The sequence below is a fragment of the Trachurus trachurus genome (genome assembly GCF_905171665.1).
Source record: "Trachurus trachurus genome assembly, chromosome: 12".
Taxonomy (NCBI): domain Eukaryota; kingdom Metazoa; phylum Chordata; class Actinopteri; order Carangiformes; family Carangidae; genus Trachurus; species Trachurus trachurus.
The window spans coordinates 6667600-6695263 of record NC_139908.1 but is presented as its reverse complement, the minus strand read 5'-3'; the positions used below and the strand labels follow the sequence as shown (position 1 = coordinate 6695263).

The 27664-nt window shown below is 41.6% G+C and overlaps 3 protein-coding genes across 3 annotated transcripts in view; all 3 read right to left on the bottom strand.

Moving 5' to 3' along the window:
• LOC310994919 (electrogenic sodium bicarbonate cotransporter 1-like) overlaps positions 1–9689 on the bottom strand; it is a 34289-nt gene extending 24600 nt beyond the window's left edge. The window contains exons 1-3 of the mRNA XM_083983824.1: positions 9403–9689; positions 4455–4528; positions 2823–3005 (exon numbers count right to left, since the gene is read on the bottom strand). Coding sequence (XP_083839950.1) covers positions 2823–3005; positions 4455–4528; positions 9403–9422 — 277 coding nt within the window. The 5' untranslated portion in view covers positions 9423–9689. The remainder of the gene's footprint in view (positions 1–2822; positions 3006–4454; positions 4529–9402) is intronic.
• A 1070-nt stretch (positions 9690–10759) lies between these two features.
• Positions 10760–16228, bottom strand: dck (deoxycytidine kinase; the record flags this gene model as incomplete). Its single annotated transcript, XM_083983995.1, has 7 exons — positions 16139–16228; positions 15728–15843; positions 13814–14007; positions 12542–12689; positions 12270–12385; positions 11788–11887; positions 10760–10786 (listed from the first exon to the last, which is right to left on the bottom strand). Exons 1-7 carry the CDS (start codon positions 16203–16205, stop codon positions 10760–10762), a joined length of 768 nt encoding a protein of 255 aa, XP_083840121.1. The 5' UTR covers positions 16206–16228.
• A 1107-nt stretch (positions 16229–17335) lies between these two features.
• On the bottom strand, positions 17336–26088 carry LOC310994776 (MOB kinase activator 1B). Its single transcript, XM_083983599.1, has 6 exons — positions 25795–26088; positions 24260–24426; positions 22498–22591; positions 21604–21737; positions 19762–19925; positions 17336–19657 (listed from the first exon to the last, which is right to left on the bottom strand). Exons 1-6 carry the CDS (start codon positions 25806–25808, stop codon positions 19580–19582), a joined length of 651 nt encoding a protein of 216 aa, XP_083839725.1. The 5' UTR covers positions 25809–26088; the 3' UTR covers positions 17336–19579.
• Between the last annotated feature and the right edge of the window lie 1576 nt (positions 26089–27664).

Here is a 27664-nt window from a genome sequence, read left to right as displayed (position 1 = left end):
TTACAGCGTCAGAGGAGACAGAGACAGCAGCAGCAGAGTGAGTGAGGGGATTAGTCGTCGTCGTCGTCCGGTACGACCGTGATTCTGCTGCGCTGAAGGAAAACGGTGCAGCTGCTGCAGGCGAGACAGGTGAAATGTCCGTCCGACTCCTACGTGACCTTTAATTGACCAGATTCATCGTTTTTCCTCATGCATCTTAAAGGGATAGTTCAACATTTTGGCAAATTGGCCCATTGCCATAATCGCTATAGTCATAGCAGTAGGTTCGTTACCTTTATTTGTCGGTGTAAGCTATTTTTAGAACGGAGGAGCGGAGCGGCAGGCTGTTCAGAGCTACACTATGGAGGCTAATGGAATTTCTTGGTTTCCATCATCAAACTCATCAAATACAAAATCCCAAAACTCCAAAACGCTTTCGTGGACAAGTTGTGACCTGCACAATCACCACGCTATGAGATAATAATGGAACGTTACGAAACGGAGCTGTTTTCGAGGTAAATACAGAGTCTGCTTGCTGAAAAACTGTCCCTGAACGCAACGCGCATCAGCGGTTTTGCATGAATTTACAAAACAACTCTGTCTCGTAACGTTCTATTATTATCTCATAGCGTGGTGATTGTGCAGCTCACAACTTGTCCACGAAAGCGTTTTGGAGTTTTGGGATTTTGTATTTGATGAGTTTGATGAGGGAAACCAAGAAATTCCATTAGCCTCCATAGTGTAGCTCTGAACAGCCTGCCGCTCCGCTCCTCCGTTCTAAAAATAGCTTACACCGACAAATAAAGGTAACGAACCTACTGCTATGACTATAGGGATTATGGCAATGGGCCAATTTGCCAAAATGTTGAACTATCCCTTTAAGAAAAATATCATGCACCACTGAGGTTCTGACTAAACGCTGCAACAGCTGCTACGAGACTCGACCGTGGGTTGATGAAACAGATGCAGATTCCTCGGCTACGCTCACTGAGCCGCACCGCGACGTCTCCTGCTGCCTCCAATCTGGATTCCTCAATTCCCAAAAGACTCAGTTCTGTTTTGTTTTTTTCCCCCCACACACACACAATTGTCTCTTCTCGCCACAAGAATCAGGGGTGTAAAGCTCATAAGTCAGAAGTGAGAGGAGGTTTGTATTTAAAAAGAAAAACAAAACAAAACAAAAAAAAGGAGGAGTAACTTTCACCTCAGCGCCTCATGGTTGTGGTTTTGAGGAAAACAACAAATCACAGACTGACAGCTGCTGTGAATCAAACTCAACTCCTCCACTCACTGCTGCTCTGTCTTCTTACAAAACCATTTCACCCTCTCATATTGTAGCTTTTCTCTCCACATCTGGCTCAAACATGCAGCGTTTAAGTGGAAAATTCCTTCCCTCCTTCTTCTTTCTTCTTGTTGTATTGTTTGTGGTGTTTGATTAAAGCTTTATTTTAATGAAGGATGATTGGTGACACCTCATAATTCTTGATTTGTGGCTCTGCTCCAACATGCCCTCGTGATTTGGGAGGTAAACCCCTCCTCTTTCCCACCTACACCTCCTCCACCCCCCCGTCTTTCTCTCTCTCTGTGATACTGTAATAGTTACCTCCACCACTGCTGCTGCTGCTGCTGAATGAAAATCCTCCCTATTGTGCTGGTTTCCCAGTCTGGGACCATTTGAAGTGTTGGATTCCAGTGTTGTGATAATTGCACGTCTTGTAAAGAAAAAGCTTTGTGTTGGAGCAGAGGCTTAAAGATCCCACACACAGGTGAGAGACTCAATGAAGCTAAAAGGTGGGAAATCATCTCTTCTTGGACATGAAGGAGACACATGGGGTCAAATTGACCTTGTCTATCTGAGGTCTCTCTTCTGGAGTAGTAATAATAATATTATAATAATAATAGTCATCATAGATTCCTCCAGCTCTAGAAAAGGATTGTGGGATTAATGGCTCCTCCGTGACTCTTCTCTAAGCTTCAATATCAGGAGACACATCTGGTGTGGTCTGCACTGCAAGAGCTCAAAATCTTGCCAAGAATATTTGTCTAATTTCTAGTCAAAACAAATCTCATTGTACTTAAAAATGAGACTCAAATGAGACTCATCACATAAAAAGTAGCTTGTTTTTAGACACTTTTTACTTCTTTCAAGCATATTTACTTATTTTAAGTAAAAATGTGTTTGAAACAAGAGAGAATTATCTAAAAACAAGTTATTTTTAGGTGATGAGTCTCATTTTAAATGTTAAGAGATTAGTTTAGACTAGAAATGAGACAAATATTCTTGGAAAGATTTTGAGTTTTTGCAGTGTGCAGGCTGACCACCACCACCACCACCATGACCTTAAGGTGCGTTTTGTGGATCTACTTTTATTTTATTCTGATTTTTAATGATTTATTAAACAGATTTAATCATGTGATCATTTCTTTAATCATTGCTCTTTTCTTTCTTCCTGTTCTTTTTTTTTTATCCCCTGTGAATCCTGCTTCACAAATCCCACACAGCATCGTGTTAATCGTCAGGGCGACAGGTAACACCCCCTCCTTGTATTGACTTTATAGACTCCAAGCCAATGCTGTGTCATTTTCAGATTAGTATTCAACATGTTCCCAGTTCCCCCCACCCTCCACCCACCTCCCTTGTTTCTTGGCCGCCCCACCCAGGCCTTTTCCCGCTCTGTGTGAATGACTTAACTACAGAAGCACTGATATCCTGTGATTTGCCGGTGAACGCCGGCTGCTGGCCGTCGCCCAACTCAGAGAGATTTATCCCTCTACTCCTGTGAGTGAGTGAGCGAGCGACTGACTCCTCCCTGCACTGTTTCAACTGAGGACCAGAAACTCACTCAGAGGTTTGAGGATGTTCGTCGTCGACTCATCCGCCGTCTCCCCGTCCGCGTCCGACTTGTACCCCTCGGTGCTGTGCTCCGCCTTCTCCCGCTTCTCCTTGTGGCTGGACTTGCGTCTGTGGCGTCTCCTGCGGTGGTAGCTCTTGGGAACGTGCACGCCAATGTACACAGTGTGGTGACCTAACACAATACAATAGAGAGAAGGAAAAAAAAGAAAAAGAAAAGAAAAGAAATGCAGGTCAGATTACACCCATAGCGAGAAGGAAATCACATTAATCCTCAACGCTGGTGGTTAATCTGTCAATCAAACCCGCTGAGCCGGACCGGCCCGACTGGTTTGGTTCAAGTATGAAAAAAAAAAAAACTCGGACTCTTCCTCTGCGCCTCGTTGCTGATGATGAAACCGATTAGTTCGACAATTTGCTGCTTATTTCCCCAATCAGGAAGAGATACGGCCAGTTGTCAGTCACAGAGAAGAACTAAAGAGATGCCAACGACTTCCTACGCTGCTGCAGCTCGTACAGGAAATGATGACTTAATTTCTCCAGGAAGCAATTAGAGACAGAGAGGGGTGGAGGGAGGTGGGGGGGGGCTCTTAAAAACACTGTGATTGACTGACCCAAGTTTGTATTGCAGTACAAAAGTATTTTTCCATTCAGCCATGCAGACCATAAATTACACTAAATTAAACATTTTTTTAAAGGGATAGTTCAACATTTTGGCAGCTTGGCCCATTGCCATAATCACTATAGTCATACCAGTCTGTTAGTCACCTTTAATTGTTGGTGCAAGCTATTTTTAGAATGGCGGAGCAGAGCCGTGAGCTGCTCAGAGCTACACTACGGAGGCTAATGGGATTTCTTGGTTTTCCTCATCAAACTCATCAAACACACAATCCAACAACTCCACAACGCTCTGGTGGACAAGTTGTGACCTGCACATTCACCACGCTATGAGATAATAACAGAACGTTACGAGAGAGAGTTATTTTAGAGGTAAATACAGGGACTGCTTGCCAAAAAACTGTCCCTGAAGGCGACGCGCATCAGCGGTTTTGCATGAATTTACTAACCTATTGCTATGACTATAGCGATTATGGCAATGGGCCAATTTGCCAACTATCCCTTTAATGCCCTTTCATTGTGGCTGTGGTCGCTCCTGCTTCGTTGCAAGAAACTGACATACACTTGAAGTGTTCACTCACACTCGCACACATTCCCATGCAGGTCTTATAGCTGCAAGCGCATGCACTCACATAAACACACACACACACACACACACACACACACACACACACACACACACGGTGGTTGGTACGAAGCCAAATTTTCTGACGCGCTCCCTCTTGTTTGCACATTCATAAGAGTTCATTTGTGAACCATGTGAACGTGTCACTTAAGATCCACGTGGGCGTCTCCTCGTGAATTCTTCTGGACGGGATTACGACACTTGAAGGAAACGTCTTTACTGCTCTGAAGTGTTTGGATAAACTGGATATTACTCATCCTGTCTAATCTGATGCTGATACAAACCACAGAGCGACATATTGACATAAAAAAAAAAAAAAAAAATGAGGAGGAGGAGAGAGGTTAAAGTTCACGGCGTCTCCGTCAGATAGTGAAACGTTACCTTCCACTTCCTCCTCGTCACAGACGTGTTTGACAAAGGCCGCTCCTCGGTCCAGCACCGCCTCGTCCTCCATCCTACGAGGAAACAAAAACAGACATTAACAAGTGTCATCACACAGGACAGGACGGCACGTCTCTCTTTCTTTCTTCACCTTCATATTTCTAAAAAGACACATATAGCAGGGTCAAATGAACAGTTACAGAAACTTGGTTGAACACAGATACTTTGAACAAGGAACTGAACAAATGACACTAAAATACTCAGGTGGATTAAAATCAAAATCTGGGTTCACATGAAACATAATCCTGATAATGTTTCCTGCTCAGCAGCTTCAGTATCAGCAGACAACTATTTATGTCTCATTGTGGCATCAGAACAAAAAGAGACAGACACACCACATGTTACACTTTTGTTAGTTTTATAAGCCTAGTTATTAGTTTTTTGTGTTTGCAAAACACTTTTTAAATGTTTCAACTATTTCTTCCAATATCCTGATCATTTTAATCTAATTTTAGGTTGTTGATTTTACCAATTGTGGGTGTGTAGGGACCCCAGGAAGAACAGCCATTACTCCTACGATGAAGTAATGGCTAATAGGGATCAATATTAATACATCATCACATTCATTCTGCTTCTTCCTGGTTTAAATGTACAATTTGGAATAAAAAAAGTAGAAAAATATATAGAAATAAACTCTGTTTTCATGCTTTAACCTGCACCTACACGTGAGCTCCTCTCTTTCATTGACTGTATGAATACATGAATACATAGCAGAGTTTAATGAGAGCAAGATAAAGCCGTATTGTTATGAATGGCGGTCAAACCGGGCGTTCTGGATCACACTCAGACACACACACACACACACAGACAGTAGGCCTCATGTTTACTCCTAAGTCTCATCAAAGCTCGGCCCATCTCTGTTGCCCAGGAAGTTTCCCTTGATCATCGAGCTTCAACCTTCCTGGAAGCTTTGAGAGGAATGTGGCTCCTCCAGTCCTGCAGCGAGGACCAGATCCAGATCCACGATGAGAGAAGAAGGAGCGCTGGAAACCCCAAAGGTGAGTCAAAAAAAACAGGTGCAGAGGAAACAATGCACCTGAAACTGAGACTGTTGTTCTACTGTGCAACATGTTTGTATAGTTTTCTTTCTTCTGAGCCTTTATCACACACACACACACAGATTAAAGAGTTAATCCAGTCCCTCAGGCCGGTCTGAGACGACATAAGCGTGTCAGTATCAAATTAGGGGGCTCATCATCTGTCAATCTGACCGAGCAGCTCCATGAGAATAACTCTGGCGAAACCGCAAAATGTAAATATTTGATTTTTTTTTTTTTTTTTTTTTTTTGGAGAGGAGGGGGGGGTGGGGGGGGGGGGGGGTGGATGCACATCAAGAATGTCAATAAACATCTGGACAGTTTCCATTCGCTACTGCAAAGAGAGAAAAAAAAACCCCGCTGACTGAGGACGACACAGAGAGAACGAGGAGATGGGATGGGAGCAAAGAAGTAAACAAACAAAGTCAGGAAGGATACAACTTGTTCCTCCAGCTCCGCTCCGCTCTGCGCTGCGAGCTCATCTCCGTCTCCCCAGTGGACACGGTATCTATCAGGCCTTCAGGGAGACGGAGGTACAGGAGGCAGATAGTGGACATGATGTTAAAGCCAAAAGAACAGATCCAAGATCAAATGAGTGAGTGAGTGAGAGGAGGAGGAGGAGGAGGAGGAGGAGGAGGAGGAGGAGGAGGGGGGATGTCTGGGCCTGGAGCCAAGTTTACAAGTAATAGTAATACAGTGATTAGCCCGTGTACCCTCCTTTTGTTACTCATTGTTGCTGATGAAAAAAAAAAAAAAAAGGAAAAGAGGAGGAGGAGGTCAAGTTCCCACACGGCGCCGTGTCAACGCTGTCATTTAGCCTGCACATCATTCATTTGTGTGTGTTTATGTGTTGTGTGCCATCTTTTTTCCCCTTGAGGCCGAGGAAATGTTTTCTACTTGTATCATCTCATGTGTCACCGAGAGGAGACACATTCAAAATATATCAAATACAAAAAAAAACAGGTGGAGCCGCTCAGGTGCATTCTTAAAAAACTTGTGCACATGAGTTGGGAGGATCTCAGTGTTGTGTAGGGGTGTGCCAAAAAAATGGATTCACATAAGAATCGCAATTCTAATTTAATACGATTCAGAAGATATAAAATGTCCCAAAATCTTAATTTAAAAATGGAAAAAAAGGTAACAAATCTGCTGGCTGTCGGCCTCCATTTCCTTAGAATTTAAATGGCAGCATGTTTAACTGCACTTTTAATTTTGTTACTTAAACAATATGTGATATTGCTTTTATGCAACAGTTTCAGCAATTCCATCTAAGCATGGATAAATGTTTAAAACTCAATAAATAAATGTGAAAGAGACACTTTAGTCATTCTGTCTTGCAAAGCAGACTGGAGTAGATCGTGAGGATCCTTTGCACACCGATAGACTGAAGCAGAAATCATTAGGAATCAAATCGTTTTGAATCGAAAATCGATTTTGAATCGAATCGTAGCCCCCAAAAAATCTGATCTAATCTAATCGTGAGATAGTAAAAGATTGCCACCCCTAGTGTTGTGATACCAGAGAGTGTGTGTGTGTGTGTGGCGACAGGTCATGTGTCACAGTGAGAGGGGTCGTCGGAGCCGTTCGTCGGCCACACAGCAGCAGGAGGAAGCTCATGTTGCAGGTTCACTGGTGTGGCCATTGTGCCACATTAATCACTCCTCACATTAAACTGGTTTGTGATGGAGGGAGGGAAAGAGGAGGGAAGGAGGGGGGGTGAAGAAAGAGAGAAAGATGGAGGTGGATGCAGCAAACTCTGATCTTCTCTTCAAGTCAGAATCTATTCGACGGCAGATAAGATGCTGCATCGTCTCCGAGTGCAGGAAATCTTCTTGATCTTCTTTCATTTCCTGTCATGACTTCCTCTGACTGATTATCAATCAAAAAAAAAAAAAAAAAAGCTGAGAAGCTGCTGAGGGTCAGAGCAACCAGCTGCAACCACCCGTCTTCTCGCTGCTTCTTGCTTCTTGTGACCTGATGAGGCTGGATAAACCCGTCGGTGCGTGAGGAGCCGGGATCAGCTGCTCGGGATCAGGGATCATCCCCATCTCTTTACAGAATGACGCAGCCAACCAACCAACTAACAACTAACCCCCCCCAACCCCTGTCAGGTGCCCCCCTCCCTCCCTTTCTCCCTCTCCAAGCAGAAGGGTGATGATGATGATGATTTATGGAGCTTAAAGTCGTCCTGTGAGCATCAAACACTCAGCTCTACCCGACGGCTGTAAAACATGTTTAACTCCATGTGGGAAAAGTCAAAAGGACTCTTATTGTGAAACTCTCTGGAGGAAAGTCCAACAGGTCATTTACAGGAGTGACGCTGGAGGGACACTTTATTATGCTTCTCATTTCATCATCAGATCAATAAATAGATAAGAAAACAGTGAGAGTGTTTCCTAGAGTTCAACGAGACACCAAACTAATGTAAAAAACTTCAGTTTATAGGTTCAAACATCAGAACTGGTTGATGATTTCCCAAGTTACTGTATGTCCCAGTAGAGGGGTGAGAGAGGACAGGACACCTGTCATGTGTCAGACAGCATGTACATGAACTCTTTATATGTCATTAACCCGCCTGTCTGTCTGTCTGTCTGTCTGTCTGTCTGTCTGCAGCTCAGGTAACTACACCTTGACATTTACACCTCCCACCTGAATAGACGAGCCTCTAATTGCTGAGTCACAATCGCATCAATCAAAAGGAGCTGCGCACAAAAGGAGCATTCAAGATTCCCACTGCAGCATCAAGAACAGAACAATAACAACAGTGATATTTCCTGGTTGCAGAGCAGATTTCATAACCCCAAGAAGAAACAATAGAGCCAAGTCGAGATGTTACAGTTTGTGCAAAGGTTTCACTCACTGGTTTTGGGGAGGAGGGGGTGGACACTGGTATGACTGAGCCCCACCCAGTCAGACAGACAGTCAGTCAGTCAGTCAGTCAGTAAGTAATCTGGGTTGGGGGGTTGGGGTTAGGGGGGGTTGAGTAGATACTTTGGCCTAAGTTTTCATATCTGACTATAACAAACTCATGAGGAAACCACAGACGCGTAGATTTTTGCCTGATTTGTTGCAGATCTGGCAACCGCGTCATTGCGCAACTTGGACGCACACGCTGCCATGTGGATATTTATTTTAAGGGGGGGTGGGGGTGGGGGTTGTGGGGTGTCAGCGCCCAGACCGCATGGCCCGCGAGACGACGCGAGGCATGCATACACACACAAACGGACTGACACACACATACGCACACAGACGGACACACACACACGGCTTTATTCATGAAGTTGCGCCAGAGCAGAGACAGAGCTGCTGCCTGCACCACTTGGCCCTGCGCGCTACCTGCTGCGTCTCGCTAATTGGACGTGACAGGTTCTTGGAAAATAGATTAGCGTCCGTTCAGACAGACAGGAGGAGCTGCCTGCAGCCGCAAAGGTGCAACACGATGAATGAAAGTGTTTCCTAACGTGATTAAAGCCTGACAACACAAACAATAAGAAGACAATAACAGCGTGCATGAGTTTCACTAAATAATAACAATAAAAAAAGAGAAGTAGTGGAGCAGAGACTAAAGTGAAGCCAGATGATGATGATGATGATGGAGCAGATTTACGCACGGACGCGGCTCAAATTACACGTTACGCGTAAAAACTCCAAAATGTGTCCAACTTCACACACACACACACGAACCACTTTCACCTGACGTCTAATTTAGTCCACACTGTCCCACCTGGACAGGAAGTGGCTTCACTGCGCGCGCCACAAGGTGAAGTTTCCAACACTACACACACACATACATACACACGAGGTGACAAAAAAAGAAAGAAAGAAAAAGAGAGGAAACGTCGTTAACTTACTTGCTCTTGTCGGAACTCATGGTGGCAAAGTTTTCGCCTGTGGAGACAGATGATCAGCCTGGTGTCTCCCCCCCCCTCGTCTCCGCGCTGCGTTCACGCTGCTCTCGGTCTTCTGAGAGGCTTCTAGTCTTTAGCTGTCGCGCTTCTTCTCCAAAGGGGGATCAGCAGCAGGAGTCAGCGGGTCCGTCACCGTCGGTCCAGCAGCTGGAGCAGCTCACTGATCTCGCTGGAGCGATTTCCTCGACTCTACTACAAATCAAATCTACAGTGCGAGGCACAATCCTCATATCGTGGCCAGGCCGAGCTCGGCTGACATCCTGGTGGAATTTAAAGTTAGTAATAAAAAATTAAAATAAAAAAAAGTTAAAGAGAAGGTGGAGGTTGACTTGTGTGTCTCGCCAGGAGCGTGTGTGGAGAGACTCTGAGACGCAGCGTGTCTTTTTCCATATTTAAAGTGCCATCCCTCCTCCTGCGTGACGCCACCAGGGGGGTGGAGGTCAGAAAGTTACTCCACCAAACACTGAGAGACTTGTCAAACGGTTTCTCTGTTGTTTCACTTTGCATCTGAAAAAAGAAGCACATTAGAAATTCAACACAACTGATAATGTGGAGAAAAAAACAGATTCATGTGGATTTTTTTTCTTAAACTTCACATTTTTAACATTACTTTTTTTTTTTTTAATTAAAGTGAGAGCTGGTTTTATACACACATTATTGATTATAACCATGTATTAAAAAGTCTTAATGCTTTCTGTAGTTGCACTTTATGTAATTATGAAGCTCTACAGGTGAAATAAAAAACACCTTTTCCAAGGAACTTCCCCCTAAATCCTCTTGTAGATACCAGGTAATGTGGGACAGGAATAACTGCAGCGCTGCTGTGGAGACCAGCGACACCTACTGGTTAACTGTCACAGCCTCAGAGCTGAGACTTCAACCTGCTTTCACCTGGATAATGTGTTATAGAATAATCAACTTTTAACTACATTAAATATTTCATTGATGAGACACAGGATTCATTGTTACTGGAGTCAAAAACTCCTTAATTTCAAGTTTATTGTCACAAAATGACACTGTACATCCATATTTGCAAAACTGGTGTTGATAAATATACAAAATTCATGAAAACATTGCTTTAAAAAAAGAAAGAAAAAAAGAGGTAAAAGTTTTTAAAAACAAAATCCCACAGGACAAGTCATTTAGAATGACTGTAAAAAAAAAACACACACACACACACAATAATAAAAAAAAAGAAATATTACTGCTGAGGTTTCATTTTATGTCTTTAAAAATTAAAAAATTTACATTTCATCCACTTCTTCCCCTCGTGTGGACGTTGTCTGTAGTTTTTCCATCGTTATAACGTGTTCAAGAATTCACGGACCTGAAACAGAGCAAACAGACAAACTGTTCTTTAATCTGTAGTTAGAAAGTCAAAGTCGCAGGTTAACGTCATTTGTACGAAGCTTTGTGAGTGGAACTGGATCCATCGGGGAAACAACAACAGCTCCTGTGTTTGACTGTGTTTACCATCAACATGAAACTGCTACATAAGCAGCTCTGCAGCCTCATTAACATAGGTGAAACCCAAAGAGGTGTTGGTATCAGAAAGATCACATACACAAATGCAAAACCTCCTCTACAAATGCACTTTCAACACATTTTATTCCTAAAACTTAAAAAAAAATAAAATCATATAAACTCCATATCCATAAACCTTTGTCATAAATATAAAAAATAAAGATGTATTATAGAAGTAGAACAAACATTCTCTACAAAAAAAAATCTTGTTTTTGTTTTTTTTATAGATACTGGACATCCATTTGTTGAATTTAATTTGTTGGAGTTAGTCCTAATGTTGTTATTGTCATATTCTAGATATAATTAGATGATTACTTCTGATAAATGAGAATGAAAGCAGCATTTTAGTGTTGCAGCAGGTGGAGAAGGAGACAATTTCACAGCTTCACAGTCACAGTTTCATCTAAAATGAGGCCTTTTCTTTCTGCATAATCCTGAAATAAACACTGAAAACACACACACTCCTGGACACTGTTATAGACTTGCACCAAAAAAACTTTTAATAGCTGCAACATTTCGGTGCCGTCACTTACTTCAAGCAAGAAAAAAGGGAGGAGTTTTGCTTGAAAAGGTCACGATAACCGTTGCAGCCATTAAAAGTTCTCGGTGCAAGTGCAACAGTCTGCAGGAGTCTGTGTTTTCTTCTGTGCACCTGTCCAACAAACAGATGTGCAAAGTATTTTTTCTCTTAGATAAAATAAATATCCTTTAACTTGACTTGTCAAATAAGATGGATAGAATGTGACACTTTGAAGTCGAAGTGGTCCAGATTCATGATGAGTATTTTTTTTCTCCGTCACTCACCTTCTCCATCATGTCGGCTCTCTTGGCGTCATCGCCCTTGAAGCTTTCGTTCACGTCCATGGTGAGGACGGGGACGTCGCCGAGATACTCGAACTCCGTCCTAAGCAGAGGGATGAGGGGACACGCCGTTAGTGACTGACAATCGTCCACTGTCTGTTTCCTTTTATATGATTCTTAATGTTCTTTCCTTTAAGGAGACGAAGCTCTTTATTTGACATTTTGTCTGTTGCTGTCTGTTAAACACATTCACATGGTGACGGCAGCAGCAGCAGCAGCAGCAGCAGCAGAACAGGTCACATGGATCAAAGTGCTGCAGAGTCTGAGCTGCCCTCAGGTCAGTGGATGAATGGAGTCTCTTTCTAATGAGCCCCAGTCGGTCAGTGACTCGTCCATAACACAGATCTGTCTGTTGTTCTCGTAGAAATGCACAGTATTTGGAGCGTGCATGGCATAAAAGAGTGTGTGTGTGTGTGTTTGCTCACTTCATGGTCTTGTGCTGCAGCCAGCTCTCGTGCTTAAAGTGCAGCTTCTCCAGATACTCCAGAGGGATTTCCTGCTCCTCCTCTCGGCCTCTCAGGTGAAGTCTCTCTAAACATTTCTACGCAAAACGAAAAAGGAAGGAAATGATGGCGTCTTTTCACTTGCATTAATTACATTCTTTCCTCTGGCCTAATGCAAGATAAAGAAGGTTGATTTCCATTGCAAATAGATGCAGCAGAATAACAAAAGCAGTGGCGAGCAGCTGGGACAATACCTCAGGTGATGCTCTCAGGTAGATGATACCATCCAGCTCGATGTGCTTGCCAAACTGGTTGTGCAACCAGCCGTGCCAGTCCTGGTACACGGACCATTCAGTCTCATTCAGACACTCGCTCTCATACAGGTTGGATGTGAAGATGTACCTGGAGGAGCAGGACAGGGCAGGACAGGACAGGGGGTATTATTTAAGATGTTACATGTAAATTATATTGAGGTTTAGTGTTTATATGCACAGATTACTCATTATGGAAACATTAAAATGTCCAAGTGCATTCAAAGGAGGTTGTTAAGAGTCTTTAAACTTTGCAGGTGAACTACAAACTGTCTGGTTTCATGTAGAATAATGTCTTGTCATTGGTTGATCCACTAGAGTAAAATCATGTTTGTGTAAAATAATGTCAGTTTGTGGTTTTATCTCATTTCTAAAAGTTCAATCCTCACAAAACTGTAGGAAAACAAAGTGTGCCATTGTTCATTAGAGACTTTTTGACCTTTTTCTATTTCTATTACCTACATTGTCCATAGTTTACTGCAGTGCTGCACATTATATCAAAGTTATTTGATGCTAAACAGTAAAATATCGAGCCTCAAATACAGATTTGTCACAAATGGGGTCACTACAAAAATTGTTAGTGTTTGTAAACATGAGAAATATTGGCTGATTGATCCCTGATCAGACTTTTTTCATCCCTAATATCAGTTGGGCCTTTCAGTCAGATGATAAACAGCAAAGTAACACTTCTATTGTAAATATGAAAAGTAGGGATGCACCGAAAATTCGGCCACCAAAAATTTTCGTCCGAAAATGACCCAAAAGTGCATTTTCGGTTTCCTCATTTTTGGTTTTCGGTTTCGGCCAACAATTTTCATTTCGGTGCATCCCTAATGAAAAGGTATTTTTTTGGTCATTTAATTGCTTTAAAAAGTGTCAATATTCAGCAGCCCACACTGACTGACTTGAATGCCACAACACCACATATATAATAATCTGTATGAAAGTTAGCTGGAAAAGTACAATTATACCAGAGATCTTTTGCTTTCAAACAAGTTTTGACATTATAGATCTATATAGTCTCAGATTGCAGAAGCTGAAACCAGAGAAATTATTGTTTACAAAATGACTTGAATTATAAAAACTGATAAATTCGTTTTCAGCATTTATGATACATTTTCAAACACTGATTTCACCCAGAAAGTAACTTCACTCTTAGTGATCGGTTAAATAACATTAAAGACTCATGATCATTGCATTCAGACCGTCCGATACCTGTCGCTGTAGATGGAGCGTTCAAAGAACTGCACGGGGTTCTCCGCCTCCCGCAGCTTCCCGTTGGCCGAGCGGATCTGGGCGCGCACCCTGCTGATGCAGGCGTAGCTCTGGAAGGTGTAGGCCCAGCGCTCCGGCTTCTCGTACATCATCTGCAGGATGTTCCCTCCGCTCCTCTGAGACGCCGACAGCTCCTGCAGCGCCGGCGAGTACAAAAGTCTTGAGTTACGGCTCAATATTTAACTTAATATCTTTAATTCAATATTCAATCCACTGTTTTAAAAAGTCTCCAGACGGCACACAGCCATAGAAATAGAATTATATTAGAACTAGACTTCATGTCTACAGGAGGAAAAAATACTTTTGTATATGAAATTCAAGACTTCACCTTTACTTGAATGCAATAATTTTAGATTTTTGCTCTTGTTTGACATTGCTGTAATTGAACCTTATACTTGACATTTTTAACGCCCAGTACATGCTGTCTTCTACCTACTGTTCATTCTTTCACTTTTGTCTTCAACTTATAATAATAATAATAAAACATGCACAACCAACAATTTCTCCAGCAAGTTTTCTAAAAACTCTCTTTTCCACTCAGCAACACACACTGTCAGTCAGTGACCAGCAGAGGGCGCCGGACCAGACTGATGAAGTCATTACAGCTCAGAAAGGTGGAGGCAGCCAGAAGCCTTGTTAGAGCAGCAGTCCTACATACTGCACTGATAATAACCCCCCTATCGTTTTACTCGGTCCCACACAGTGTGCTGCAGCACTGTGACATTTGCACAACGTTAGGAACAAAAACCAGAGCTTTGCCGGGACTTTTTGTTTCTTCTTTATCATTTAAAAATAATATTCTCACTGTTCAAGCTGCAGCTGGACTCAGTGAGTTGCATATTGTTTTTTTTTGGCTTAAACTGGTTAAAGTTTCACTGAGCAGAACCATCTTCTGGATCACCTCTTCAAATCTAGGCTAAAAAACGACTTATTTAGGATGGCTTTTAATACCCAGTAGCATGATGACACTTCTATCTTATTTGATTTTGTTGTATTTTATTGCTTTCACTGTTCTTTATTGTTTTTACTTATTCTTCTTTTTATTTATTACCTGCTGTAAAGCACTTTAGTACACTTAAAGGATTGTTGTAAAGGGCTGTATAAATAAAGTATATTTATATTTACATTTACATTAACACAGTAAAAACAAAAATCCAAGATGCTCTTTTAACTATATTTACAAATTGAATTAACTCATTAGTTAAATATTCTTTATCATGGGTGATAATCCAAAATACATACAGTATATTAAACAAACACCTGCATATCCTGCTTAGTGCCACAGCTATATACTGTATTATACAGTATATAAATAAGGCCTGAGGGCGAGGCTATAGGCTCGGTGCAGCTGTGTTGGATGTTTGCCCTGATGATGGCATGTTCATCCCACCATCTGTTCCTCTGGGTGTGTTTCTGTCTCTGCTGCTGCTGCTGCTGCTTCTACTGGTCATAGAGCTACTGGTGCTGCTGCCGGTGGTTTAACAGTGACCAGCGCAGATAAAGTTGGACAGATGGCAGCTGCTGCGCTCTAAATACAGATGAAGACTCTCTCCCCAGTTATCTGAACGTGAGCTCTGTGACTGTCTGCTGTGTGTTGACTGAGTGGCAGAGGCCACAGGGCTGCAGGAGGATCATGGAGGATCAAGTTCCCCTGAAGGAGCAAAAAATGAAAATGTAAAGTAAATCATATCAGCTGTGCATGGACTCAAACTGGACCTGGGACTTTTAGAGTTAATTAAATCTGATTTAATCCATTAGCACGTCCTGTTCTGTTCTGATCCGTCTGGGTGGATGAATGCACTGCACTCCCCGCATTAGTGATCATTTCTGCTGTCATCATGATGTCAACAATACCTCAAAGTCACTGCCTTTTGTTTGGACATTGCACCACCTGGCGATCGGCTCTGGCACCACCTCCCAGTCCGAGCACTCCTGCTCCAGGAAGCGCACAAAGGTGGATTTACCTGCGGCTAGAAACACACAGAAAAAGGTGCAGGAGGTTGAGATATAATCGCATGATGATACATAACAGTTACATAAAAAGGCTGCTCGGTGGTGTAATGGGAGACTGCAGCAGCTGGCAGCAGCTGTGGCAAATGGCGGCAAAGTTAAAGTTCATAAATGTATCGATAATCAATCTGTGATCTGTGCACACATTCATGCAAACCTAACACATGCATGACAACCATATAAAATTCAAGTTTAAAGCTGATTTTAAATGTGACAACTCGCTTTTCCAAGTAAAATATCAAGCCCTGAACTCACCAATGTTTCCCTCCACTGAGATCCGCTTTATCCTTTTCTCCATAGAGTCGTTCATCGACACGTTCATGGACTCGTTCGTTGAATCGTTTAATGAGTCCGGGCAGCGTCTCTTCGGAGTAACGTTATAAGACATGTTGAATGAGTAGACTAATAATCCTATTTTTCCTCTTCTTTCTCAGAGACGATGCAGCAGCTGCAGCAGCTAAACGCGCCCTGTTGTTTAAAGTTGGCGGCAACGAACGTCGCCGTCGGGTGACGCAGCCGAGGCCCCGCCCCCACCCGGAAGTAGCTGCTGCGCCTCAGCTGCACGCAGCCGGTGTGTTTTTGTTTTGTTTACACTGTTAACTGCGGTAAAACCGCAGTCTATGGGTCAAACTGACACTTATCTGCCAGTAAAAGTGCTGTTGTCAATATATCACTTATTTAAAAGTAAATTTGCATTGTATTAGTGATTAAATGTACTTTGAGTGACATAAGTAAAAGTTATTCTTATGTAGAACAGCTACTGTTTAGTGTTATATTATTATAATGTAGCTAGTACTGTTTATGTATATGTGAATTTAGATGATTTTATATGTATAACATTTCCAGATAGATGTTTTATTAAGAATAAATGTAAATAAATGTAGTCAATGTAGTAATTTAGTAGTAAATAATGACTTGAAAATGTTTTTTAGTAAAATTACAAAAGCACTGGCACCATATTCTCAGGTATTAATTAAGTATTAAGTATTTAAATACAAAAACTGGCCTTTTTAACCTCTAATTCTGGTTCATGCACAGATTTTTACAAATTATATTGTATTTTATTGTTTTTTAACACAAAGTTTTTTGATATTCCATTGGTTGTGTTGTTCTCTTACTGTCTCTATCTGTACAAGCACCTTGTAGCTTTGTTTAGAGAAGTGCCATATATATTATGGTTATTAATATAGAGGTAACTGGCACAATACGCAAATACTTAACTATAAATACACCAAAATCTGCTCTACCTAAAGTGCACTTACTTTACCACAAACACCACTTATAATTCATACACAAAGCATAAACTGCCTTACATAAGATGAGTAACTACAGCCAGCTGTAAAGTAAATTCATCAAACATCATTCAATAAATATCTGAGTGCTTACAACAGGTGTATAGTAACAGGTACATTAATAAAACACTGACATCATCCCAAGAGTCAAGACCACCTTTATTTGCCTTGTAAACAGCATAAATCAATTCAGTAGCATTGAAAACCCCATACCAAGCCAATATTTACAAACATTTCATCAATTATTTATTACAGTCGAGGAGGAGAAACTGTAGGCGACGGGCATTTCAAAAAAAAAAAAAAGAAAGAAAAATAGAATAAAGGAGGAGATGCTTTCAGGATGACCGATTTCTCATCTTATTACATCTTCTTCTTCAGGTATCTGATGAGCAGTAACATTCATAATAGTTTAGCTAAGGAAGTGGAAACAGATACTCGACGATTAAAACAAACAAAAAAATGTAATATCCAAACGGGGCGGGGAGGGGAAAGGGGGAGGGGGAGGGGGGAGCAGCCTCTAAAAAGACTCGATGCATTCTTTGAACCCAAAGCTACCACTCCATGCTCTCTGAAAATTACTCTGAAGACAGGTCTAACCCTCAGTATTTACACGTGTGCGACGAAGTATTACACCTCTCTGATATAAAATGCTCATGTCCCGTTTTTTTTAGTCTGAAACCAAACCTGAATGAGAAGCATTAACTCTTTATTTTTAACCTACACCAGAATTTAAGCGCTATTAAAAAAAAAAGAAAAGAAAAAAAATGAACATTGGATAATATAAAGTATGAATGAACCAGCTGGTAATTATCTTATAGTGTTTTTAAGTGTCAATTATTGCATAGTAAACTACACTTTGAGATTCACAGGGAGGGGGGCAGAGGGGGAGGGGGGCACATGCATCTTTCTGTTTGTAGCGCAGCGACGAACGACTATTAAAAAAAAAAAAAAAAGATCTCAAAAAATCTCACTTGTGCCTATAAGAGTCGATGTCGGAGGAAGTTTGAAGCAATTCAACATTCATTTTAAGGGAGAAAAAAACCAAACTATGATCAGTCACATGATGTTACAGCTTCTCACAAAGCACGGTCTATGCAGAATAAAACATTCAGGCAAAAGAGAAAGAGAGAGAGAGAGAGAGGTCAGGAAAATTGTTCAAAGTGCTTTATGGCGACGAGATAACACGGGATGTCTTGAAAAAATCCAATTTTAAACACAGTTACCTACTTCTATTTATTTACTGACCTTAAAAATCCATTTTAAGGTTTCAGATCCCTCGCAGACCCTTTATTTCCTAAAAACGCGTTTCTACTCAAAAGTTTTCGGGGCTGGGGGAGGAAAAACTACAGTAGTACCCAGGAACATGTTACTAGAAAACTCTAAAAGTTAAAGTAATGTCTCAGTCCCTGCTACGACATCTAACCTCATCTATACGTCCTTCAAAAAACATTCATTTATCTTAACCTGCACAGGAACAGGAAGTTGGCAAAGGGACTTTTGTAACTACAAGACGGAGGAGGCGTTTGGTGAAGAGATTTTGCGGAGAAAATAAGAGGAGATTCAGAGCCACAGAAACTAAAAAAAAGGAAGATGGGGTGGAAAAATGTTAACGCTGTGTCAGTGGTGTATATATATATATATATAAATGTATATATATATATGGCCTTTTATCTTCTTACAGTTCTGTTGATATAGGGCGATTACGAGCCATGCTAGGCACTTAGGATTCCTCTGTAGTGACAGATACAGATGTGAGGGCTAATACAGATGTGGACAGCAGTAGCAAACTGTAACCCAGCTCCTTCAGTGTAGATTCAGTGTGGATTTAAAATAATAATAATAATAATAATAATAATAATAATAATAATAATAGTGGCTAAAAGCTTTACCAGCTTTAATTGTTGCCATTAACACCAACAAAACCCTCCTGTTACATACAGCAACTTTACTTCCACTGTCTTCTCCCCCTGTGGGCAAAAGTGGGAAATAATCTAAGAGCACGTAAACGCCTCGTTGTCATAAATCCAAGTGGACGAAAAGAAGAAGAATAAGAGAAAAAGAAACATCTGTGCAGTCTAATAGAAAACTTATATGCCTATACTATACTAAAAGTAAGCCATGGGTGAACACTGGGGACTTTTCCATACAGCTAAAACCACTTTCTATATTATGTTATTCTGTAGTTTGTTCAATTAAGTGTTTTTCTCTTTTTATTACTGTTATCCCTGATAGCATTAGTCCTGGTGCCTTAAACCTATCAAGACCCTTCCTTCTTCCTGGCCTGTTTTAAAAACATTTCCCCAAATGGAAATATAGTATATACTGCATACGTACAGCCAGGGTGGGGTGGGTATCTGTGCAAAAAACTAGTAGAAGACCAATAAAATAAGGATTACATCGCTGCTTATCTATCCTTGGTTGTCAGTTTTTCAATCAGCTCCTGTAGTGGGACCAGCTCTTTCCTGTCGATGAGGTTGAACTCCTGCAGAGGGCGAAGGAGAAAGGAGCAAACGGGGTCAGATTACACACTCCTCTATATATATATATACTGTATAAGCAAAGTGGAGAAATATACAGATTGTTTACCTGAACAAAGAAGATGAAGTGTTTGAACGACGTGTTGAGGTGAGCCTCCTCCTGCAGCTGCATGACGGAGTCAAAGTGCTGGTGGTAGATGTGGGCGTAGACCCTGAACAGGCGCTTCAGGATGGTCTTCGCCACGGACATAAAGTTTCGCTTGAAGGGGACACCTGAGGAACGAGACAAGGACGGACAACCAAGGCCGATCAGATCATCAGAAGGACGACAGAAGATATAAACCATACTGTGAGAAAAAGGAGATTTTTTTTTTGAGTTTCAAAAGGCGTCTTCAGTTAAAACATTTCTCTGAGAGAACTGGCAAAGATAAGAAGTTCACTCAGTCACTCAAACTTTGCATTTTTCCTCTTTTCTTGTCAAACACTCAGAAGTGGAGTCAACGCTGCCGTGTGTGTTGTCTTGTTCTCATGAACAAAACGTCTCTGCAGGAACAGGCCGCAGCACGATCTGAGAGGAGCGTGCAAACAATCACGACTGCAGCAGCTCAGAACGACCTTGTGGTTGAACAACGGCGTGTTGAGAGCTGATCTGTCGTCAGGAGGAAGACGCTGGGATGTTGTTAGAGCTATAGAGGCCCAGTGGAAAAGCTGCCTGAGCCTTCAGTGTGTACACAGAGAGAGAGAGAACGACCTACAGCCACATCAATTATTCAAATGAAGGTGGTGACTGACGGGACAAGACAAGGAGTTTTAGATTAGAGCTGGAGACTGTGCACACACACTGAACCTGAGTGAACTGTGGATCAATGGTTTTACAGCATCACTATAGAGCACAACTAATAAATATATTATAATTATAATATTGTGTCACTGGAGGGGAGCTCCTTTCATCGCCACCACGCCCTCTCCTCCCCTCAGGTGTTTGTACGTACGAAGGAGCAGATCAGACATGCACCTACGCTGGCTCCGCTCCAACTCTGTTCAGGACTCACTCCTCCACCCTGAACAACACAACACAAGCCTCAGCTGGTTGAGTGGGGGTGAGGGCTGTGCCGCTGTGTAGGTTAATTATTCCTCTGTAGCTTTTATGTAATCTATACAGTACAAAGTGTTTTCATACTACATTTCCCATGAGCCTCCACGCGCTCAGTGAAATTCTTGCAAGACGGACGAAAGCGAAAGACAACAATGTCTTGAATGCCAAGAATGTTTTCATTAATCAAGAATGAAAATCAGAGGTTCAAAGACGATCAGATACCGTCGTAGCTCCGACCATAAACGATGCCAACTAGCGATCCGGCGGCGTCCAGGAAACCAGGAAATGCTGGGCGAGTCAACCACTAAATAATAATATCAAAATAACCATGAAGATAAAATGATATATTTATGGAAAATGGACCCATTAACAAGTGTAGGTAACGTAGATTCCTCCACTTTAATATGAGACTCTTTTATAACCAAAAGCAAACTCCTCACGTAACGCACCCCGTAACCCGTAATCTATTATTTATAACAGATGAGACTACACAAATATACATATGGCAACATTGTATATGACAAATAACGCTATCCAGCGCTCCATGGATTGATTTCTCGCCGGCTTCGTTGAAAACAACTGCACATGGGGAGGAGGGTTAGCAGCACAGAGGAAAAGAGACCAGACTTTATAGTTCCCCTTTAAACAGCTTTTAGATCAATTCCCTTTGCATTATAAACAAAACTGTCCTGTAAAAATGAGCGTGGTTACATGCAAATGACAATCCAACAGGTTTGGTTTTATTGCTGCGATAAACAGTTGAAGTTCAGAGGAAGAAGAAATGTTCATTTTTCAAACATGCCACACAAGGAAAGCAGGAAAATAAGAGGAAACAAACAGACAACGACAACGTACCGATCTTTGAGGGGAAGAGCGTCTCGTCGTCGAGCTGGTCCTGCACCCAGGTCATGAGGTAATCGATGTACTTGGGAGCAGAGCATTTGATGGGCTTCTTGATGTTGGTCCCATCGGCCCAGTGGTACTCGTACCTACGGGAAACATACATGACTAACATTAGAATTTGAAGATGTTTATGGATTCCCTCATGTTAGATGGATAATATATTTTCACCACCTTCTCTTCTCAACGTTGCGTTTAGAAGTTTAGTGCGAGTTGTGCAGGTTTTATTGAACTCTAACTGTTTTAAAGGGATAGTTCAACATTTTGGCCCATTTCCATAATCGCTATAGTCATAGCAGTAGGTTTGTTACCTTTAATTGTTACCTTTAAAAGCTGTAGAGACTGCATGCTGAAAAACTGTCCCTGAAGGCAACCTGCATCAGCGGTTTTGCATGAATTTACCTCTAAAACAACTCTGTCTGGTAATGTTCTGTTATTATCTCATAGCGTGGTGAATGTGCAGGTCACAACTTGTCCACTAGAGCGTTTTGGAGTTGTTGGATTGTGTATTTGATGAGTTTGATTAGGGAAACCAAGAAATCCCATTAGCCTCCGTATAGCGTACTGTAGCTCTGAGCAGCTCACGGCTCTGCTCCGCCGTTCTAAAAAGTAGCTTGCACCGACAATTAAAGGTAACGAACCTACTGCTACGACTATAGGGATTATGCCAATGGGCCAATTTGCCAAAATGTTGAACTATCCCTTTAAGTGTCGAGTGTTTGTCTGATAAAGATCTGAGTCCATCAGTTGCCCCGTCAGGCCTTTGACAGACCAAAATGAGCCGAGCGAGGCGCGTTGGTTGCGTTTATGGGATTACTAAAACTTGCAGACCTGAAATTATGAACTTACTTCGGCCCAGCAGACATGACTGGACAACTTTCCTCTGTGCAAAAGTCTGTGATGGTGCCGTACAGCATGTTGATCTGGTTGAAGAAATCCACAGCTAGAAGAAAAACAAAAAATAAACCAAAAGACATTTAGAATCAACTGTACAAGACACAAAGCACCATGTGCACCAGCACAGATATCTGGCATCAAGTTTCCCCAGAGACCTCAACCACCCCCCTCCCTGCCCCACTCCCCACTTCACTGCCCACACCAGTCTGTAGACCAGTACACACACACACACACACCCACATACACACACAGTTATCTGGCGCAAATTGTGTTATCACTCATTCCCAGGGGCAGACGGCCAACTTCAGTTGGAGCGATCCACTTTAAGGGTTTGGCAGTGTCGCTGTTGTTGTTGCTCCTTTTACTAATCTTTGACTAAAATACACAGGGACAGCTGACGTGGCATATGTTTTTGTGTTACCCCCCCACCCCACCTCACCCTAACTCAACCCACCCACCCTTGTCAAGGAGACACCAGATCTCTCGAGTGTTTGATCGCCGGGGTTTGCCCAGTTTCTCCTCTGAAGATATTTTAGTCAAAACCTTTTTCAGTGTGTTTATATCTGGGTGAAGGTTTGACGGTAACGAGAAAAGACACGAAAACACTGTAGATTACAGCGTCGTCTTAATGTTGACGCTCGAGAGCTGGAAGCCAAACACTTCACTAAAGTTCCCTAACCCCGGCTGAGATGATGAGGTGTGAGACTTCTGGTACTAAAGTCGCTGCCACCATTAGAGATTTCCCTACAGGCCTGTGGACTGAGCCGGAGCTGCTGTATGCAAAGAGACGGCAGAGCCACGGGACGTTACAGATGCTCATGTGATACAGAATTAATTTGATAGATTGTTCAACATAAAAAGGAAAACTGTGTTGAGGCCACATCATCCTCCTCTTCTATCCATTTCAGGATCTGCTTCTCGTGGACAGATCATGTGTGAGGTCATTTTAAACCGGCGGTGACTGAGGGAAGTTATTACTCGCGTCTCATTTCATCTAACTTCTCCTTGTTGTGCAACCTCTGAACAGCTGCTATCACTGTGACTTATGCATCCATCCGTTTCCACGACTAACTACTAGGGAGTACAAGTATTGTAATGTTTCTCCTGTTTATGAAGTAAATATATCCAAAAAAAAAGCTCATCCAAACAGCAATTAACCTCAGGTGATTCAAATGACAGCCTCTGCTGTTGTCACATGCGTCACGCCGGTGTTATAAAAAGAAGCCACCATATCAAAACAATTCACATCCTAATCACTTTATCTGGTCCTCTACTAGTAAAAAGGGCCTTTAAATAAAAACTTGAGCAAGTCAGGCGATCTGACGTGAGAGAGGAGATTAAGCTCCTACTGACCGACCGACCGACCGACCATTTATCTCAATTTTGGGAGGAAAATAAACACGGCGCTCTCACAGAGCAGACAATAAAGTCTATTTAACATTCACAGTGCGGGGTTTGTTTGTTTCATGGTCTTTAAAGGAGGGAATGCCAGGATCTGATCGCCATGGTAGTTCACTCTCAGCTGAGTCTTGATGTGGATTAATTGAGATTTGAGAAACAAGACGATAGCTAAGACACACTGAGAGGAGACTGACAGAAAAGAGAGAGCATGTGAGGGTTGAAGCCGTTCTTCCAGGAATCTTAAAACAACAGCCAAAAAAAAAAAAAAGGGCGTATCAGGGGGAGGAGGGGAAGGTATAAACTCTGTGCTTACTGTTGACTGCGACCCATTCATTTAAGTCTTCGCCCTCGGGCAACATGACCGCCATGCGCAGGTTTCCACTCCCCAGCGTCGCCTCTGCATGTTTCAACAGCTCGTACTGATGAGAACCCTCCGGGATATTCTTCTTGGGCTTGAACGTCTTGGATGAACGGTTTCCACTGTGAGTCACATTACAGGAAGAAAACACACGGTGATGATGATGATGAACAAGGGACGAGGGAGACAAAAATGATGACAAATCATGAGTTTGCAAGCCCCCCCTACTAGGTGTGGGCCTTTTGCTAACACAAAGTTAGTTAAAATTGCAAACAAAGGAGTTTAAGTGGGGTTTTTTTTGTTTTTTTTTAGAGAATCAGAGAGTAGGACCAGAACAGGGTCTCGCTCTGTGTATGAAGCATAATGAGGCCATTTTTTCAGTGAGGTGCTGTTTTCAGTTCCTGTCACTGCCCCATTAAACAAGAATTTATGTGAATCATCACAACACCACAGATTAAAACTGAATCCCCCCTAGAAATCAATCAATAAAGTATCAATCTATTATATACTAACACACCAATGCCAGTGCACACCAATCTATAGCTAAAGAAAACAGCATAGCCTATGTGGTTGCATTTTATATAAAAAAAATATGATTGTATATATGTGTTTTAGTGGGTCAAAAGAACATTATCTTGTTGCTGAACCACTGGGTTTTTGAAAAACCAATATTGTCCATGACCTCTCCTTCAAGACAGATGTATTATTGATCATCTTTACCCATTAGCAATCAACTAAAGTCCCTCATATGTCTGTCTGGAGCGTCTTGTCTGATGGATGAGGGAATGATAAGACTTTAAACTGAGGGATTTCTGATTGTTATAACCCTCTGGATGTGTTTTTGGTTTCATATGTTTACTAATTAATTTCTTATAACGCAGGTAAGTTAGAAAATAAAGCGGTGACACACTCGTCAAAACCTTTCATTGGTTTATATGTTTTTATACCGATTTACCAGTTGCCAAATAACACATATTTCCTCACCAGACAGCATAGTTAATATTCCCAAAGATACTCCTAGATCCTTCATATCAATAAACAAAATATTGGCGAGTTATGCCATATCAGATGTGGATTAGCTCGTAGCAACAAAGTGTCCACTCCAGCAAATACCCAAGCCACACTGAGATCCCCACTCTTGTTAAATCCACTCTGGTGTTGGTTATTAGGTGGATTCATAATGTCAAAAACAATAATTAATATCGATCATTCTTCTGTTATAGCTGTCAAACTGTCGATGTTGAGGAGTCATTTCCCAAAAACAATCTAACAGAGAAGCAGAGACAACAATCACATCAAACATCCGAAGGTGAATCCAGGAAGTAGTCGCAGCCCGTAGTTGTCTTCTATGGCATATATAGCATTGCTAGCTAGCCAACACGCTAGCTAGCAGGTTGTATACATATATATATAAATCACCGCTGACAGTTTCTGAATTCAAAGTCAAACAAGCAGATAAAATAGACAATAATAACACATGTATAACTCACAATAGAAAGCTCATGGTTCCTCGGGTCCCAGGATAATAATAACTCTCTTAGCAAATGGCTAACACACTGGCTGTTGTGGACTAAACTCTGGATTCTCAACACGTCCTCCTCGGCTCTTTTCCTCTGTGGTCCCAGCGGTGGTAAATCTCACTGTAAACACGCCACGGCGATAATGAAAATAAAGCCGGTTAGTTAATTGCACAGACAACAAGGCTGCTGGTCCACTGGTCGCTGCTCTGTACGCTGAGAGGCAGCAGCGTACTGAATGTAATGTAATGCTGCTGCTGCTGCTAACGACTTCTTCATGATCTGACGCTCGGAGTAGCGTCAGTCGCCGGTTTGTCGTTTGCTGCCACCTGGTGGAACCAACAGGAAGAGCACGGGAACTGCACAAGAAAACTTGAATTGTTCCCCCCAATAAAAAATACCCTAAATTATTCAAATGTATTTTTCACATTCTTCACATTTTAGATTCACATCGAAAAAGAAATGATTGAAATGGTGGATAATGTTTGACAAATATATATTTCTGACTCCACATTCCATCTCTGGTCTCCTCCACTACAATGCAAATGAATGCATTTTATAAATATGATTGTATGTATGTGTTTTAGTAGGTCAAAAGAAAATTATCTCATAGTTGAACCACTGGGTTTTAAAGTAACAACAACAAAAAACAATATTGTCCATGACCTCTCCCTCAAGACAGATGTATTATTGACCATCTTTAACCATTAGCAATCAACTAAAGTCAATCATAGGTCTGTCTGGAGCGTCTTGTCTGATGGATGAGGGAATGATAAGACTTTAAACTGAGGGATTTCTGATTGTTATAACCCTGTGGAGGTGTTTTTGGTTTCATATGTTTACAAATTAATTTATTATAACACAGGTAAGTTAGAAAATAAAGGCCCTAAATACTAGTACTGATGACATAAGCATTCTTTTAAAAAAAATGACCCCCCCCCCCCCCTTCAATCTTAGAGCTTCATCCATATCAATTAATCATGCATAAAGTAGTCCCATACACTGGGAGAAAAGGAAGCTGGTGAGAAGAATTGGGGGGGGCGAAAGATACGAACGTGAGTAGACATTACATGCCCGAGACCCTTAAAATTATGATTTACTAATAAAGAAATATTTTCCTAATCTCTGAAAGAAAATTGTTTGGTTACACTGCCCCCTCCTACATTTAAAAATAATTTATATCTAAAATAAAAAACAGAGGCATAGTTGAGATGTTTTTATATACTTATATTGTTAAAAATCACATTTAAATACAATTACAATACAGGTTATACAAAATTGAGTTATGAGAGAAATAAGAAAGTAAGACTATATTCAATACATTTCAATTTAAAACAAAGTGCAGATTCATCCCTACTGGATCAGGCAGGAACACATCATGATGATTTCAGGAAACAGCCCTGATACAGGACGACATTATACCACCACTCTGAGTTATCGTCATAACAACTCCAATAGGTAAGAGTTTGTAACGTATGCATCCAGCAGCCTCATGTTGCTTATGAAGAGCCATTAGAACGATCTGTAATGAGACAATCCCACGTCATCATCACTGATTCTCCAAGTCTTCAGATGTAAAATCAGTAAATGGCACTGCATCTGTGAAGAAAAGACACATTCACTTTAGTTTTTTTTGTCATTTAAATACAGTGACATGTTGGTAAACTACTCTAGGTATAGCAGGTGTTGAAGGGAGATGATGCTGCTGCTACCTTAAGGTTGGATGAAAGTGAACATAATGAACCGTCAGCTCTGATGCAGCTCCACCGGTGGATCTGGTCCACCAATCAATGATCCTTGGACTTCTAAATTATGACAGACCATCATCAGTAGAAAATAATAA

What these genes read in the sequence shown, in the direction of transcription:
- LOC310994776 (XM_083983599.1), bottom strand. An exon ending in TGAATGGGTCGCAGTCAACA is followed by an intron (nt 22,592 to 24,259) that starts GTAAGCACAGAG and finishes TTTTTCTTCTAG; the next exon opens with CTGTGGATTTCTTCAACCAG. An exon ending in GCTCTTCCCCTCAAAGATCG is followed by an intron (nt 19,926 to 21,603) that starts GTACGTTGTCGT and finishes CTCGTTCCTCAG; the next exon opens with GTGTCCCCTTCAAGCGAAAC.